We start from the raw sequence: 19288 nt of genomic DNA on the forward strand, positions 1-19288 counted from the left end.
TTCCACTCACTGTAGCAGTTCATTTCATTTTTAAGGGGGCTAGGGCTTACCACGCATTTCTTTTTTAACCCCTGATGGCTAGACTACTCAGAGCTCCATTTGACATTCCTACAAAAGTCTTGACTAAGTAAAGCTGTCTGGAAAGAGGGTGCTAATAGCAAGTAGTGGGAGAGGGAGTGATTCCATCCTTTAGAGTTGGAAGTAAATGAAATTTGTGACTTCTCAGCTTTGACAGCTTTACTTCTAAGGAATGAATGTGACATGTAATCATACTGCCTGAGTTCAGTGGTCTGGATTTCACTGTTGGTTCAACATTTTACTAGTTAGAGCTAGGATGTGGATCTTGGCTATCTTTATATCTTTTTTTCTCCCTCTTATTGCATTGGTCAAAAGCATTATAAATTATTATTACTATTTTTACTATTGGCAAAGAAATTACTTATTTTTTTAAGCGTGTTTAAGGATACACTGTACTCAGTTTTGTTTTCAATATCTTAAAACAATTTTTTAAAAAGTAACACTCATTTTTAATTTTATAATGAAAATATACTATTTATGTAATGAAAATGGAGAAGTGCCTCTTCAATTTTTTTTCTTGGTGATTTTGTGTGAGCTCTTTAAAGAAGTGAGACAGGAAGGAAATTAGCTTTTATATGCCTTATGTGTTGCAGATATTTTTCCAGTCTGTTATACTTTCTCTACTCTATTTATGGAATCTTACTTAATTTCTAATTTTTATGTAATCAAATTATCCTAATAGCTTCTGTTAATGTTGACCTATTTAATTAGACACTACCTACTGTAATATAAGGCTAGATCTGTTTAGATTTATCTGCGACTTATAATGAAAATTTATCGTATATTCTGATATAATTATTTACTAATAGCAGAAAATATGAATGTCATATTTATAGTATTATCATTCAAGACAATGTCTCTTTATATAGATCAAGCTTCTGAAATTCAGGTGACAATGATGCTCACTGAAAGTTGTAAGCTACGAGGTCTTCATCACAGGTGAGAGGAAAAAACCCAGCATTTAAGTGTTAACATGGTAACAATGTATGTTATTACACTTTTATTTTAGGAACATTCTGATGTGTTCTGAATCGAAAGCTTTTTGGAATGGCTTAATTTTTTTCCTGAATATAAAAGTGAAATAAATGCATGTTCATTGCGCAACATTTAAAAACACAGTAAAGTATAAAGAAGAATATGTAAGCCCACATCTGGGTAATCATGGCTAAGTGTTTGAGAAAGAATTTATACATATTTATGTGCATATTTCTCTTTAAAAAATAGGATACTAACATACATATACTAAAAAAATATTTGTAGTGAAATTTTTAAACATAGAGAATACTATAGACAGGAATAATAAACATGAATAAGTCCACCTCCTAAATTCAACAATAGTTAACATTTTGCCATTCATAAGTGTACATATATGTTTATCTATATCTACCTGAGTGTGGAAATATTTTAAAAGTAATTGGACATTTCATCACTTTCAATGCATTTTCAGCATGCATTTTTTAAAAAGGATATTTTTTCTATATAATTACAGTACTATTATCTTTAAACAGTAAACATGCTTCTTGATATAACAAAACAACATCTAACTTTTCATGTCAGTTACTATAAATTCATGTCTGCATTTCAAAAGGCTACATAGTAAGTAATTTATTGAATGGATGTACCACGTTTATTCAACCAGTCTCTTACTATTAGGTCATAGTATGATTTTTTAAATAATATTTGTAGTTCTTTATTAAGAGCATTTTCAAAAGCTTGATATTAGCCCTCTTCCCAGAGCTATAACATAATCTTCTACCTTCTGAGCCAAAAGGGATTTAAATATAGTATCACAGTGTGTAGCAGTATCAATACTGGGGCAACATTTTTGTTACTTTTTGTTTTTTAAAGTACTATATACAGTTAGCTTAATTTATAGCCTACTGAAAATTTGGTCACATGTTTAAGAAATGGAACAGTGACTATCCCTGTTGGAAGATATTTATGGATTTATGAACAAAAAAAGATGGAAAGCGATACATTCAGAAGGCATCCTGCTTTTTAATTTCTCTGTACCGTGAGCAATTACTTGAGTTCTACTAAAAAATAAGATGACTATGCACAGAGTTTTATTTTTGAATTTTGTTTACCCTTTGGTTCATATTCAGAAGAATTTTAGCACTTAAAAAGAAGGCAGCTATAGTAAGATCAGTAAAATGGCAATGAAAATGAAACTCAGGTTTTGGGCATTGTGATGGTGGGAAAAAAAAAACAAATAAACCAACAGTAAGGAGACAAATATTTTTGCTGTGATTGAACTTAAAACAACTCTTAGCTTCTGGGTAACCAAGGCTAAAGGAAACATTAAACGTTGATAATTCTCAGTATTAGAAGGGGAAGAAACATAGATGTACCTTGGAAGAGAAAAACGTTTACAAATTCTGAGGCAATTGTTTCATTGTTTTCTCATACACTTGGAACATTGATTATATAATGATTGGATATACGTTTTAGTTTCACTGAAAATAAAAAAGCCAGGGATCTTTGAAAAACTTGAGCACACAGTATTGAGGGCGTGAAGATGTCCCTTTGAAAGGTTAAAGTCATGGTTTAAGAATGTTTCCTTCCATTGGCCTCATTCAGTCCAAGAACAGAATTCATTTGCAGAGGAATGGATGGATGGCTGGATGGATAATTTCTCCTTTCGATTCTATTTTTGAAAAAACACATTTTGTTTTCTCTAGATAACCAGACAAGAACTGGGTAATGATCAGTTGGAAATGTCATTTTTAACACTATTGGAAGTGTTTGATGTTCTGTTATGCTGATTTTAGGAGGAAGAGCTAAAAGTGTTTAATACTAGTATTAATGTTAACCTACTACTTTGGTACCTAGCTAGTATTATCCTGAGAGAAGGTCTGCACTTCTTCAACACAGAAGTAGGCGACAGGGATAAATGTAGACAAAACCATGATTTCCTCAAGAAGCAGTTTTATATCCACTGTAGCCCAAAGATGCTTTGGCTGAAAAATGTTTAGAGCAAGCATTTGCAGCATTTTGTCATGTGGTTTTAAGCTCTAGAGTTTTTCAGTATCCTACCAGGATGATTTAGCAGCCCCAAGATACCCTTAGATGATAGAATGGGATGACATACTAAATTGGGGTTATTTTGATACTGGATATTCAGTGATTGGGAAAAGTCTTCTAAAGGCAGGTTATAGTTTGATCATGGTTAATTGTTCTTCCTGGCTACAAAAAGATACCAGGACTCCTAGTTTCTAATGAGCAAAACACATTGTCAATATATAGAAAATATATGATTCTTTCCACTCACTGTAGCAGTTCATTTCATTTTTAAGGGGGCTAGGGCTTACCACGCATTTCTTTTTTAACCCCTGATGGCTAGACTACTCAGAGCTGTGTATAGGCATTTGTTCATTCTTTCATTCAAATTAAGTGCCCATTTTATACTTGGAACTCTGCTAGGCATGAGGGATAAAAATGAAATAATGATCTTCAGTGATCATATTATAGAATTTATCAGGCAAACAAAATATATTTAGCAAGAAATGACTTGGTTTTAGATTTTACCTTTTTTTAAACTAATTATATAATTCCACATGCGAAAACATGTTTCCTTCATGTTTTATCATTCTATGATTGAGTTGTAAAGTGTTGAAATATTTTTAAATATTTTGAAATTCTTTTTACGCTTTTTGCTACTGTAATTTGTGAGAATATTTTTTATTATAAGTTAAAATAGCTGTGTCAATAAAAGGTGGCTATCAGTCTTTTTTAATTACAGAAGTACTTCATAATAAAGTACTCTTTAGCTATTTCTACTTGTAGTTTGTCTTCATTGCCTCAAGGGCGCCTTATGGCAGGCACTTCTTACGCCCTACCGCTCTGACTCTGCAAGCACACTCAGCAAGACTGAGAGCTGGATGCAGTTCTTGTCTCAAGTTCCCACAGAATCTACCCTTCCTCTGTCTTCTTTTCTATAGCATCTGCTTCTGCTCTCATCCACTCTTATAGATTCTAAACCTTCTACCTTTCCTTTATAGTATGGGCAGAATGAAGAGTAGTCATTTGTACTTTGAAATATTTTCATGCAGCTTGTTAACTCTCCTAGAGAGATTTGAATCCTTGGTTGAGAGAATAAACAGATCTCATCTAGCAAACTTACTGTGCCTGGATAAAATGCCTTACATTTTGCTCAGTGAATTGCAGTCATAAGGAAAAGAGCAGAGAAATATTTGGGGGGAGGGCAGTTAAAGAGATTGAGTAACTCTTCACAATATTCCTGAAACCATGGTATGCTCATTTAATCCTGAGTGCAAACTTGGTATTGCCATTTTTGTGTGAAAAGAAGCTCTATCATCATTTCTATACTCCCTCCTCCCCTGGGAGGAAATGTCCAGTTTTCCAGGGGAAAGCATAAAGGTTTTAGAATCAGATAAAGATTCGAACTCTTTTCTTTATGTACCTGCTATTCGTCTTTGACATATTACCTAACCTCTCTTTCTACATTGGTTTCCTCCTTTTAAAATGAGACTAATCGCTGCTACTCTCAGGCTCTCTGAGTCCTCATTTTCTCCTCAGGGTCAGTGTGTTCCTTGTTAGTAACTTCCACACAGCACCAGGGGAGACCACAGCCTTCTCTTCTGCGCTATTAGGCCAGAATTGTGTGACGGTGGTTTGGTTTCGTATTAGGCCAGTATTGTGCGACAGTGGTTTCGTAACAGTAACAGATACACGTACAACTGAGACAGTTTAGGAAATACAGAAAAGCAAGGTGGACATGATCCAAACTCCCACAACTCAAAGACAACAAATCTTAAACTCTTGGCATATTTCCGTGCAGAATTTTTTCCCCTTCCATAATTGTAATCATCCTGCAAACATGTGAATTTTGTGTCTTGCATTCCTATAAGATCAGCTTTTACTCATTTTCTCTTAACATCTCTTTGTTACCATTTAATTGATACTTTCTTATTTTTTAGGTGTCCTCTTTACTTCCTTTTGGATTTTAAGTTGTTTGCTATTAATATTGCATTAACTGTCCTTGTTCATGTCGTGCTTTTTTTTTCTTTATTAAACATTCTTAGAAGCAGAATATTCTGTTAAGGAATATAAATGTTTTTAAAGCTTTGTTACTTGTATGTTTATCACATATTTATTAAATGCTTGTTTTCTGTGGTACAGAATACAAGGCATTGGGTTTAAAAATATGAGTCTGTATTTTTGCCTTCTAGGAATTTTTAGCTTAGTGAGGAAGATGAGGTAATTATGTAAAAAGTTGTATAACCTTGGGAAATATTAAGAGTTATTTCAAAATACCAATAGAAGGGGTGTCATTAGGCAATAGGATGAAATGTATGTATGTGTGCCATAGAAATTTTAAAAAGAACAAAGTTGTTTACCACATGCTTAGCTTTATTTGCACATCATAGCAACATTTTATGGTTGGTAGGATTTCCATGTTAGAGGTATGGAAACTAAGGCCAAGAGAGATGATCACACAGACAGTAAATGATAAATTTAGGATTTGGAAATTGTATTCTAAATCCCATTTGACCATATCAGGACTTCTTGGCTTTTGTGGCAAATCATTCTCTTAGAGGCCTTCTTGATTATCATATTCTTGTCCATAGTCTGCATTGGGGCTTTTTTTTTTTTTTTAAGTATGATGATGGACAAAGTGGGATATTATTATAACATGCTCATGGTCAAGTCATTGTTTAGATGTCTGTGATTATCCTTTACAGTACAGATTTAGTGTGACTAGAGTATGTCTTTAGGAGAATCCAGTCCATAGGATATAACTGAGTTTATAACTTTCCCCAATCAAGAAAGTACATATAGAAGAAACATTAAAGTTTAGTTTAAATGAACATTTATAATTCTACATTTTTAATGATAGTCATGTTTTTAAGTATGTTTGAGATTTTCTTGTTTTATTTTAGGTTATCTTTATCTTACTGTTTTTTATTAAAAATAAGCCCCTGAGGTTTTAGATTTCACTTGTCTTTCTCCTGATTTCCTATTATTTTATAGAAATCTTCTTCCTATTACCCATGTGTGTATAGAAGAAGGAGAAAAGCCCATGGTGATATTGCCTTACATGAATTGGGGGAATCTTAAATTGTTTTTACGGCAGTGCAAATTAGTGGAGGCCAATAATCCTCAGGTGAGAAAAATTTGCCCAAATACCAGTTGTTAGTTACCAGTAGCTTCTGATATTATCTTTGAAAGCAGATGTTAACATTCTTAAATATAAACTGTTTAAAGGCCTACAAAAAGAAACTTAAAGTGAACCAGAGGATATTTATAACCTGTTGGTTTAGAGGAAGATGGTTTATGATTCCTGTCTGAAGGCTTACTCTTTGCTGATGCTGAAAGATTTTCCTTGTGTATCCATTGTGTATTTACTGATTATCGCCTCAAACCCTCTGTAACACCATTTCAGTTTTTCTGAGAATTCTATGAAGGCATTTATACTAGATTTCCCTCCTAGGAGTGGAAATAGACCTATTTAGTCCATATTCAGAGCCATTTGGTCCATATTGTACTAAAAGCTGCTGATGACTGTAAGCTTGACTATAAGATGTCAGTTATCTAAGAGATTCTTTTCTTTCATTGCTTGTGCACATCGCTGTGAAGCATTTGGTCACATTCCAAACACATTTTGTTGGCAGTAGTGGTAAAGCCTAGTGGGTGTGTTGTTGCTGCTGTATCTTGTAGCCCCATTAGTTCGTTTTAGGATTTATAATAATGTACTTAACTACAGTTGCTACGAGAAAATATATTCAAAGGCCACATTAAATATTTGGCTTTATAAGTATGAGATGCGTAAATTGATAGGATTAAAGCTGGGATTCCTAAGAAGTGGTTTAAGGCTGCAGCCCACCAGCATCACCTGGGGAAGAATTTCATTCCTTGGTCCACAATACTGGCTCCAGAGGAGCATATCAGTAGAAAGAACTATAAACTTGTATTAGTTTGAAAATGGTCCCCAGGGGATAATCTCCTAATAAAAACTATTTTAAAAGAAAAGAACCTAGTTATTGAGTAATAAACATTTGAAATATTACTTTGTGAATTCAGCATCGAACAAATATGTATGAGCAGCTATTATACATGCTGGGTGTTGGGGAGATACACCTAACATGAGAGGAGAAGTAAATGGTAAATTATAGAATGATAAGAACTATAGAAGATAGTACAGGGAGCTGTGGGAACATATTGTTCAAAAGTAGCTTTTTAACACTCAATGTGTAGGTATAAAGAAGTATTTTGGGATGGAGTAGGCTTGTGGAATAAAATAAGTAGCTGCCATCATAATTTTTGTGCTAACTGCAAACATTGTCATTTTTCTGTTACCACAGGCAATTTCTCAACAAGATTTGGTGCACATGGCTATTCAGATTGCCTGTGGAATGAGCTATCTGGCCAGAAGGGAAGTCATTCACAAAGACTTGGCTGCTAGGAACTGTGTGTAGGTACCACGGGCTCATCACTGTCGTTAGGGCTGCCTGGATTTGTTTTTTTTCCAGGAGTTACAGTGGGAATTGTGTTGTATTTAAGAGTAACCATGATCCATATTTTTAAATACTCTGATTGCATTTGATGTTTATGTTTACTTTTCAGCATCGATGATACACTTCAAGTTAAGATCACAGACAATGCCCTTTCCAGAGACTTGTTTCCCATGGACTATCACTGTCTGGGGGACAATGAAAACAGGCCAGTTCGATGGATGGCTCTGGAAAGTCTGGTTAATAATGAGTTCTCCAGCGCTAGTGATGTGGTAAGTGCTGGGACCCCTGGATTTCAAAAAAATGGAAATGAGGTTTTCTGTTTTAAAATGTTTTTCTATTTTATTTAAAATCTAATAACTAGTCCCTACATTTTTTCATTGAGCAAGCAAGTGTAGTTAGCTCCCAGTCAGCCAGTTTAGCGTGAAGCTGTGATCCAAACTATGGCCCATTACTGTGTGTAATCTCATTCTCAACGTAACTCTGTGAGACGGGACACTATTAATACTATGAGCTGGCTAGACACTATCCCAGTTTTAAAGGTGGCAGTATTTAGGCTTCGAGGGAGTAGAATATTTTATTATTTTTCTTTTCTTATTTAAGTCTCAGAATGACCAGGTGGTTGCCAGATCATAAAAATTAATTTTCTTTTTTTAAAATGACCTCTTCTAAGTATTGTGGCCTGTGAAATTTATAACTCCCAGATGTCATGCTTCCTTCTTGTCAGTTTCTGGGTGGTTCCACCCACTTGAGCATATCACATAATGAAATCCTTTAAATGCAGTGATATATAGTTTCAGAAGTCTCATATACTTGTGGGTATTTTGCAGGCATTTTTAATTCTTTTTAATTTCTTTTGTCTTTTAGTCTGATCTTGCATGCTGCACTTTATTATTTTTGTAGCTGAATATTTAGAGATTTGGTAAAACATCTGCTGATAAGGCCCCCCTGTATAATCACTCAATGATATCTTTTTGTTACATGTAAAATCTTAATAATTTGCTTCAGAGTTACAACTGTAAAAATTGGGCTTACTGAATCATTGTATCTTGTGTCTTTATAATAGAGTTATCCTTTTTCTTCTAAGTTTTCTTCTAAGTTTGTATGTATGCTTTCAGAATTACTCTTTAATATACTCTTTCCCTCAGTGTATTAGTGTCCTGTGACAAATTACAAGCTTGGTGATTTAAAACAACAGAGATTGATTTTCTCACGTTTGAGTTCTAAAAGCCAAATGTTTGAAATCCAAGATATAGACAGGATTGTGCTTCCTCCAGAGGCTCTAAAAGGAAAACCTTCCTTGCCTCTTCCAGCTTCTGGTGACCGTTGGTATTTTTTGGCTTGTGGCTGCATCTCTCCCTGCTCCATATTCATGTTACCTTCTTGACACTGCGTGTGTTTGCCTCTCAAAACTCCCTCTCTTTAATGATACACATGATTGCATTTAGGAGCCACCTCCATAATCCAGGATAAGTGTCTGTTTTCAAGGTCCCTAACTTAATCACATCTTTTGTCATATAAAATAATATTTGCAAGTTTCTGGGATTTGGATGTGAGCATATCTTTGGGGCCTGCATTCAACTTACTACACTCAATAATAGAAATTAGTTAAGATTTCCGTGTTGAAAAACTGATTTTTTAAATATACAATCCTTGAAATAAGATTGATAATTTTGATAAGGGGAGAAATTCTCTCGTTAATTAAAATCTAATTACATTTATTTTTCTTTTTCATAAGCTAGGTTAGTTTTTTGATATATTGTGCCATTTTTACATACGAAGTGTCTTGATAAAATGTGTTCACTTGATATAGATGAACAGTTTACTTACATTGTTTTTTGATTTTTTCTATTAAAGTCTTTTATTGTGCATATCTTCAAAATACTTTGTTTTAAGTTAATTTAAAATCAACCACTATCTGAAAAAAGGAACTTATTTGACACTTGTAGATGGGCAGAGTAAATATGAGTGATGATGAGAAGGAACGCTTTGCTTCATGAACAGCTGCAGAGGTTAACAGTGGATGGAAACTTGCTTTATGTTGCCATAGCCTTTCCCAGCCAGAGATATGGGCTATGTTATAGCGTGATTGGAGAGTGGGGGAAATACATCCAGACTCTTAGATACTAAGCCTGTATAGAGGTAGGGAACTAGGCCTTGTCCGTTTTTTCAGAGCTTTGATAATAAAATAAAACTTCTCTAACATTAATGTCAGAAGTTAAAATTTCAGGTAAAACAGTACAAATACGCAAAGCAACTTACAGTTTTAATGGTTATCTTTAAAAAACTGAGATTTGGGCAGGGAGGGGTTGCTTTTTTGTCTTTGATTTTTCTCAAATAGTATAAAAAAGGAAAGCAGAGTTTGATTTTAGGCCAGCACACACAGACGCTGTATTGAATGATAGTAAAGACCAATCGTACTGTTTGATAAGATGATTGTTTTCAGATTGCTAAATCTTTATTCAGAAGTTCTGGATTGTAGCTGGAATTCTTTACCAGTTTCTATATTAAGCAAAGCTGTTTTCACGGGGAAAAAAATGGGTTTAACTTTGTTTTTAGAACATACTTTTGAAACACAGTTTCAACTGGATTAGAGGTGTATGGTTTTCAATCTATGCCTTTAGTAGAACATTTTTGTATGTAGAAAAGTAAGAGAAACTTTCCTTACTGTTTTCTTTGAAAATCTCATTTCAGAGTTAATCTAAAAGGTTAATTCTCTCATCTGTTTGGGATGTTAACATTTTTTCTAATGGTTGATTTAAAATATTTATGTTTTTATTATTCAATTACATGAATAGCATAGTTGCCTTTAGCAGAAATTAGGTTGCAGTTGTGGTGAACCCAAAACTAGTCAAATGGGCAGAAAATAGAAGATATTTCTTAAACGACAGTCTGCAAGTATGCCATGTAACTTCAAGAGATTAGGGATTGTTTGATTATTGTCTTACAAAAAGGAGTATTGCCAGCAAATATTTCAGAGGGATGTGCAGGATGGCCAGTAGTGCTGTTTGCTTGCATGATGGGAGCCCCCAAAATATACATTGCTTAATTTAATGTTTTTGTTTATTTTTATATAGTTATTCCACTGTATACTTAAGCACTAATCTAATATGAATTATTTTTATAACATTTATGATCTAATATTTCAGAGGAACTCCAGAGTAAAAATTAAATTCAATAATGCACTTTCAACCAATGAGACTATAGTTCATAAAACATCTTTGTGCATTGTTATTTACATTTCTTCAGCTGGGTATACTGCTCTGTATTAGCTGGTAAAGTCTGTGTTGAGGATACATGTTTCAGTTAAGCAGATATTTCAAAATCACACTTAAAATTAGTTATTTTTATGGTTATGATATTTTATAAATTTTTCAAGAGTTCGCATATTTTATATCGAAATACAACCGTGCCAAATACCTTATTACTGCTTGGTAATTTGACAGCTTTATTTAAAAGAAAATCACCATGAACTTAATGGTGAGAAACTTAACAGGAAAATTACTTTAAAATCATAATTACTTTTTGTATGTTTTGGCACACACTTACTTGAATGTTTGTGTGACCCAAATTCTTCTGAGCTGTACTTAGGATGTGATGGTTAGAATACTCATTGATCCACATTTATTATGGTTAACTTTTAAAATGTTCAGATTTTTCTTCTTTAGATTCTTATAAATTCATTTACTTAAAAATTCTTTCTATCTGTCTATCCATCCATCCATCCAACCATCTATCAGTCATCATCTCCCCCTCTAAATATCTTTGCCTTGGATAATTGAGATTGAAAGGAATAGGAGCACCCTTCTGTTTCCTATGACTATGGCGTGGCTATTAGTGTAAAAATCCTGCCTTTCAGTTTTGTGGGGCTGAATATTTTTTGAATTCTAGCATTAAAGCACAAACAGTAGAAATTGCTTTTTAACATTTGAATTGAAAATGTGAAACAGATGAACAAATGAACAAAACAGAAACAAACTCATAGATATAGAGAGCAAACTGGTAGTTGCCAGAGGGGAGAGGTGGTGGGAGGATGAGTGGAAAAAGGATAGGGGATTAAGAAGTACAAACTTCCAATTATCAAGTAAGTCACAGGGACGTAAAGTACAGCATAGAATAGAGTCAGTAATGTAATAACTACGTGCAATGACAGATGGTTACTAGACTTATTGCGGTGATCACTTTGTAAAGTATATAAATGTTGAATCACTGTGTCATACACCTTGAATTAACATAATATCGTATGTCAACTATAGTTAAAAATAAATTTAAAAAATAATTCAAAAGGAAAAATATATGGATAATCATTATTCTCTGTTCTCACTTTTTCTTAATGAATGGAGTTGAGAGTTTAAAAGCTGTACTTAATATTCTATTTTTGGGCTGAAAAACTTCATGCAGAGTCATATGCAAAACAAGTAATATAACCTGACTCCCACCAGAGTCTCTACACATATAAAATGTTTTTTAGATATAAATGTAACTTATACCTAACAAATTGTATTACCGCCTTGGGTGCCTTAGTGGGGACATTTTCTTTGTTCTTTAAAAGACCTTTAACGTTTTTGCAATTTTTTATAGTTAAAAATACATGATTTGTTTGGAAATACATTAGTATTTTCCATCTTATAAATAATACATTGTATTTCTGGGTTGTGTTTTTCACAATTTTTGATGGAAAGAGTCAATATTTCAGTATGTCAAGATTCTTATAATGTTAATATCAGCTTTTAACTGTTGAACTTAGGAAATACGCACAACTAGATTTGACTAGTTATAAATCTTTAATATTATTTTAAGAAATGACGTCATCATGGGAATTCTTAAGAATTTCTGGATATTGTTTTTATTCTGTTTTCATCGAATGTGAATACCACCATAGGTTTTTTTGGTGACTTTTCCTTTATTTGAAAATAATTTTTTGATTTATATCTTATTTGAATTATTTAGCTAATTATAGTAGCTAACATAATTCTGTTAAGAGACTACCTTGTATTAAGAGACTAAATGCAATTAAGAATTTCTTGGTGGTTTTCTTGTCTTTATGGTATTACATTGTTTTTTAAAAAGCATTTTCTTGGGAAAAACAAGTCAAGGAAATGATTTTCATGCTAATCTTATCAGTGTGCTTTATGACCATGAGGAGATCCTTGAAAGTATTTGAACAGTTTTTAGAGTGAAGGACAAATTAAAATGTGTTCCTTGTGCCTTTACATTACTCGTTTTGTGAATATTAAATATTACCTAGAAGGAGGGAAATCTGTAAAGTTATCTAGATACTATATCTATAGCAGAGTACTTCTTATTACTCCTGTTTGCCCAGTGCCATGGAAAGTTATTGCCACATCCTGAGCAGACTTGAGCAGGAGAAGCTTAGATTTATAACATACCCATAAAGAATGATCTTCTGAACTACCGTAGTATCAAAGAGAAAGCTGTCATTTTCAGAGAATGCTTATTATTTTTAAAATTACAGAAAACTTTATATTCTCTTCATTATTAATTTTAGAATAATACTTAGATTCCCAATATTTTTTCCCAGTATGGTTGCAGATTTTACATATCAACAATCTTAGACTTATTATTTAAATGTTTAATTTGCATTAAGAGAAATTAATATTAAGACATTAAGAAAAAAGCTGGAGAGGTGACTATCATTCAGATATTAGGAAATAAAGATTTAAAGTTTAATAAGATGTTTAGTTTTATTTAATAATATTTTTAATCTTAATATTTCCTGGAAATGAGGAATAAATGAATTTACTTCAGGAGCAGTTAACATATTTTCAGAAGTGACCATTTGGCTGTCTTGATCTACTCGAGAGTAGTTGTCCTCGATGTATTTTCTGTATTTGGCTCTCCCTAAGAATAAATATTTTTCTTAAGTGATTTTGTAAACTGTCCTGCCCTTCCTTTCTATTTAACATTCCCTTCAAATAGACCCAGTGTTCTGGTGGAGCAGTGTCTTAGCATCTGGTACAGTGGAGGAAAATGCCGTAAATAGCATATGTGTAATGGCCTGGTAGACATTCAATATTAGCTCTTCTGTCTTTTATACTCACAGATTCTAGGATAGAGTCATAGCAGAAGTGGTCTCTTTTCAGTCATGTGTGATATTCAGCGCCTAAATTAGATGATTTTTTGAAATTGAGTTATTTTTTAAATTGAAATTTGTTACCTGCATTTTATATACAGTCATCTGGATATATTTTTTTGGTTGGAATAAAAAGTATATTTGTCACAGTAATAAATCTAGAGGAGTATTAAGATCTTTAAGTAACAGTTAACATTGAAGAATTGTTAAAAGGACCCCTTTAATAATAAATTTATTAATTGGATCTTAAAATTTAAATAGTAAAACTTTAAAAAATCCTATCATTATGAATAATTATAGAAATAATTATATAAATAATCTTATATATGTATATTTCAGTTATGGTTATTGAAAAGGCCTCGAAAATATGTGTCTGAAAAATTAAAATGTATAGAATAATAAAATCTTTTAAACTGGCTTTTTAGGAAGGAATTTGTACTAATAGAGCCTATACCTTGTGGATAGTGGAATGTCAGTTTTGAAAACTTGTGAAAATTGATTAGTTAGTAAGTTGAGTGAACTCAGGCTTCTGTTGCTAAGACTACCTCTGCATGATAGTTTGATCTTCAAAGTGAAGTCTTAATTAAAAGGAGTTGGTGAAGAAAGATCCTGTTTTTCAGAACCTTTTGTTCCTTGCTTTATCCTTCCTTTTTAGCTTCATATCTTCGACTGTATATTTCTTTATATTCTGCATTTCAGTCAATCTGTAATTCCTGCTGGGTCCAAACACACCAGGTACTTTTATGACCTTTGGTTTATGTATTCTTTGGCTCCCCAGAGAATTTTGTACCTATCTAATAGCACCTATCACACATTGCCTTACGTATTTATGGACAAGTCCTTCTTCTCAGAATGGGCAATGGGAAGTCTACCTTATTTGTTTTTCTTTAGCAGATGTTCCATAGTTACAAAATAGAAGTCGATGTACATATCTATACCTTTTTGGTCATTTATTTTAGGAACATTTGCAGCCAGCAGTGCTAATCTTATCCTTGGAGAGCTGTATTCTTGCCTATGTAAAAGAATGTTGAATGGCTTCATACTGTCCTCTTCTCCTTTCTGTTTCCATGCTGAATCTTCACATTTCTCCTTGTCTCACTCCCACAGACTTCACATCAGAGATCCCATGTGTTCTCTTGACCATGGTTGTTATTTGGGTAAATGATTTATTAATTCACCTTCGTGACCTGAGGACCCCCTGCCCCCTTAACTATTACACATATTGCATAGATATCTTTCTCTGCCTTTTTACCCAGGGCCCATGTTTGAAAACTTCAGTGCAGTCTTTGATTTGTACTTTTATTTTCTACTTTTGCAATAAACCCTAAGTCACTGTGAAGATGCAGCATGATTGAGGATAGTAGGTAGAATATCTGGTTTGGGGAAAACATGATTAATTTGATGTGGGGCATGTTAAGTTCAAGAGACTGATGGGTGAAATGTAGGTCTGGAATTCTGAAAAAGCATAGAAGCAGAATATTAGGAATTAGACATCAACTTCCTAAAAGTGGTGATTGAATGAGCACAAGAGCATTTGATCCCAGAGGTAGTGAATATAGAGAGTAGGGAGTAGGGAATGTTTATTTTCAGCGAGAAAAGAAAGAAAACAGAAAGATGGGAAGAGAATCCAGAGAATGCTGTGTCATAGAAGCAAAGGAAGGAAATCATTTCAAAGATATTCTAGTCTGTGAATGTATCTTCAGTGGTCAGAAAGAATGAAGAAATCTTTGGGGGCTTTTGAACAAGCAGGTTTTGTAAAATCATTAAAGATAGATATTGTCAAGTGCTATGTGGGAGGTGAGAAAGTGGTGGCAATAAGTAGATTATACTTTGAAGTTCAGCTATGAAGAGAAGTGCAAGGATCATAGCTTGATGAGATGGCAGGATCAAGGGAGGCTCTATTTTTCATTTTTGTGTTTTATTTTATTATATTGGATTGTTTGGTTAGTTTTTAGGCCAGGGAAACAATGGAGAGAAAGAGATTGGATGTGTGGTAATTGGAGGGGAGGTCCAAGAGATGATGGGTGAATAGGCTCAGGCAAAAGTATAATTTTGGCACAGAGGAAGTATACCTCTCTCCTGAGATGGGAATAAAGCAAGAGATAGAGAAGATACAGAAAATGCTTGAAGAAGGATCTCTCATTGCTCTGTTGGACAGCTTCAGTGTGCTGAGTATATGTGTAATTTGGGTCCCCAAAGATATAAGTAGGGGCGGGAGTTGACAGAAAGAATGATGAAGAAATAATGACTGAAATGTTTTCATATTGGGCGAAAACTAAAAATCTACACATTTAAGAACTCAACAAAGCCCAAACACAGGAAGCCTGAAGAAACTAAACCACAGCGCATTATAATAAAATTGCTCAAAACTAGAGTTAAAGAGACAATCTTAAAAGCAGCCAGGGAAAAAAAAAAAAAAAAGCAAGGGAGAAGACAGTGAAGCAATATCTTTAAAGTACTGTAAGAAAAAATCTGTGAACATAGAATTCTGTATCCAGCAAAAATGTCTTTTCAAAATGAAGGAGAAATAGACTTTTTCAGAAATATGGAAGCTGAAAGAATTCATAACCAGCAGATACACATGACAAGAAATGTTAAAAGGAAATTCTTTTGATACCAGATGGAAATATGGATCTATACAAAGAGACAGAAAGCACTAGAAATTGTAACTATATGAGTAAATATGTAAGATTTTTTCTTATTATTTAAATCTCTTTAAAAAATAATCGAACACATTTCAGTGCCCTTCTTTCCATACTTGATCAAATAGACAGAAAATCAGTAAGTCGAATGACAGTATCAAACAACTTGATATGATTAATAGTTACAGAACACTCCAACAACAGTAGAATGCATATTTTTTTCAAGTGCACATAGAATATGCACTAAGAAGGGTTTCGTGAACACAGTGTAATTAATTTGGAAATCATAAATAGGAATCTATAAAATCCTCAAACATTTAGAAATCAAAAGGGAAATTATAAAGTATTTAGATTTGAATGAAAATAAAAAAACACTTCAAAAGTTTTGAGGTGCAGTGCAAGGGGGACATGTATACTATTAAACATCAATATTAGAAAAGAAAATTCTTAAATTAGTGACCTTAATTTTTACCTTAAGAAACTAGAAAAGGAACAAATTAAACTCCAAGAAAGTAGATGAAAGGAAATAAAGATTGGATAGAAATCAGTGAAACATGAAAGAGAAAAACGAGAGAAAATCAGTAAAACCAATGCTTAATTCTTCAAGAATATCATTTATGATAAATATCTCGCTAGACTAATCAGGAAAAAAAAGTTTCAAATAATATAATTAATGAGAGGTGATATTACAGATTCTCATGGATATTAAGTAATAAAATATGAACAACTATTTCCTAATAAATTCAGACACTTAGGTGAAATGGACAAATTCTTTAGAAGATAAGACCTTTCAAAGCTCACTCAAGGATAATCAGAATAGCCTTATATCTTTCAAAGAAACTGAATTTTTAGTTAAAAACCTGCCCCAAAAGAAAACTCTAGGTACACAGTGAATTCTAGGGCAACTGGTGAATACCTCCAAACATTTCAGGACGAAATAATGCAAACTCTACACAATCTCTATTAGAAAATTGAGAAAGAATACTTTCTAATTCTATTAAGATCAGCATTACCTGAAACAATACCAGAGATCAATTAATTATCCCTCATGATCATAGATGCAAAAATTTTAACCAAAACTTTAGCAAAAGAATCCAAAAATAATAATTGCAAAAATTTTAACCAAAACTTCAGCAAAAGAATCCAAAAATAATTATTTTAAAAATAATATGACCACATAGGCTTTATCCCAAGAATACAAGTTTTACCACTTGAAAATCTAACAGAGCAATGAATGTACTGTATTAACATACTGAACATGAAAAGCCACATGATCATCTTAATAGATGCAGAAAAAATATTAGAAGAAAATTCAAAATTCATTCATAATAAAAATTTGCAGCAATCTAGGAATAGAAGAGAACTTCGTCATACAAAGGGAAGCTACAAAAAACAAAACTTATAGCTAAAATCATACTTAATGCTGAAAGACTGAATTCTTTTTACCTAGTAACAGAAACAAGGGTGTCCACTTTTATCACTTCTCATCAGTATTGTACTCAAGGTTCTAACCGGTGCCCTAATTAGGGCAAGAAAAGAAGATAAATAGCAAGAAAAGATTGGATAGAAAAAAGTAACTTCATAGATGACGTACTCATTTATGAAGAAAAGCCAACGTGATGTACAAAATAGCTACTAGAACTAACACATGAATTTAGAAAGATTACAGAATACAAGATCAGTGTACAACAGTTGTATTTCTATATACTAATAATGAAAAATAGAAATCAAAGTTTCATAAAAGCATAAAAGCATCAAAAAAATGAAATTCTTAGAAATATATCTGACAAAAAATGTGAAGACCTAAACAATGAAAGCTATAAAACACTGTTGAGAGAAATTCAAGACCTATATAGACGAAGAGTTTACTTTGTTCACTGGTCAGAAAACTCAACATTAAGATGTTCTCTTCAAGTTGATCTGTAGATTCAACACAGTCCCAAAGAAAATCTTTGCAGGCTTTTAATTTTTTTTGGTAGAAATTTACAGACTGATTGTAAAATTTATATGAAAATGCTGAGGACCTGGAATAGCCAAAACAGCTTTGAAAAAAGAACAAAGTTGGAGGCCTGATTTCAAATTACAGTAATCAAGACTGTGGTGTTGGCATTAAGATAGATGAGTGGAACAGAATAATAGTATCTAAAAATTGACCCACATAGGTATGAATAACTAACTTGCAACAAAATGCAAAGGATTATCTTTTAAATACCCAGTCCTAGAGCAATTGGATTTCTGGCTACAGAAAATGAACTTAGATTTATCCCTTTCTCCATATACAAAAGTTAAATAGACTTAAATGTAAAATCTAAAACTATAAAACTTCTGTAAGAGACCATAGAAGAAAATCTTAGGACTTTGCATTAAACAAAGATTTCTTAGATAAGACACCAAATCAAGATCTATTTGAAATACAGTTTTAAGAGAATGAAAAGACAAGTCACAGTTGAAGATAAAATGTGCAAAGCATATATCTGATAAGGGTGACATATGCAGAATATATAAAGAACTCTCAAAACTCAGTAAAAAAGCAACTCAGTATAAAAATGGGTAAAATATTTGAACAGACACTTCACTAGTGAAGATATATGAATGGCAAATAAGCACATGAAAGTATGATAAATATCTTTAATCATTAGGAAAACGCAAACCAAAACCATAATAAAATACCATCACACACCCATTAATATGACTAAATTGAAAAGATTGCAAGGATATGGAGGAGCCATAGCTCTCTTACACTGCTAGTGGAAATCTAACATGGTATATTCACTTTGGAAACAGCTTGGCAGTACTTAAAAAGTTAAATATATGTGCGATATCCAGTCATTTTGCTCCTAGATAAATGAAAGCATGTGCTCTTACCAATATGCGTACACATATGTTCACAGCAGCTTTATTTTTAGTAGCCGAACCTGGAAATAAATGTCCATCAACAGGTAAATGGATAAACAAATGACTATATTCATGCAAGAGACTACTATTCAGCAGTGAAAAGA

The 19288-nt window shown here is 32.9% G+C and overlaps 1 protein-coding gene across 1 annotated transcript in view; it reads left to right on the forward strand.

Annotated features, from left to right (window-relative positions):
- Nucleotides 1-19288, forward strand: part of RYK (receptor-like tyrosine kinase) — a 100577-nt gene that overhangs the window by 74140 nt on the left and 7149 nt on the right. Inside the window, exons 12-15 of the mRNA XM_023527395.1 lie at nucleotides 948-1017; nucleotides 6073-6205; nucleotides 7404-7513; nucleotides 7666-7825. Of these exons, the coding sequence (XP_023383163.1) occupies nucleotides 948-1017; nucleotides 6073-6205; nucleotides 7404-7513; nucleotides 7666-7825 (473 nt within the window). The remainder of the gene's footprint in view (nucleotides 1-947; nucleotides 1018-6072; nucleotides 6206-7403; nucleotides 7514-7665; nucleotides 7826-19288) is intronic.

This window comes from Pteropus vampyrus, unplaced genomic scaffold (assembly GCF_000151845.1).
Source record: "Pteropus vampyrus isolate Shadow unplaced genomic scaffold, Pvam_2.0 Scaffold1, whole genome shotgun sequence".
Lineage (NCBI taxonomy): Eukaryota > Metazoa > Chordata > Mammalia > Chiroptera > Pteropodidae > Pteropus > Pteropus vampyrus.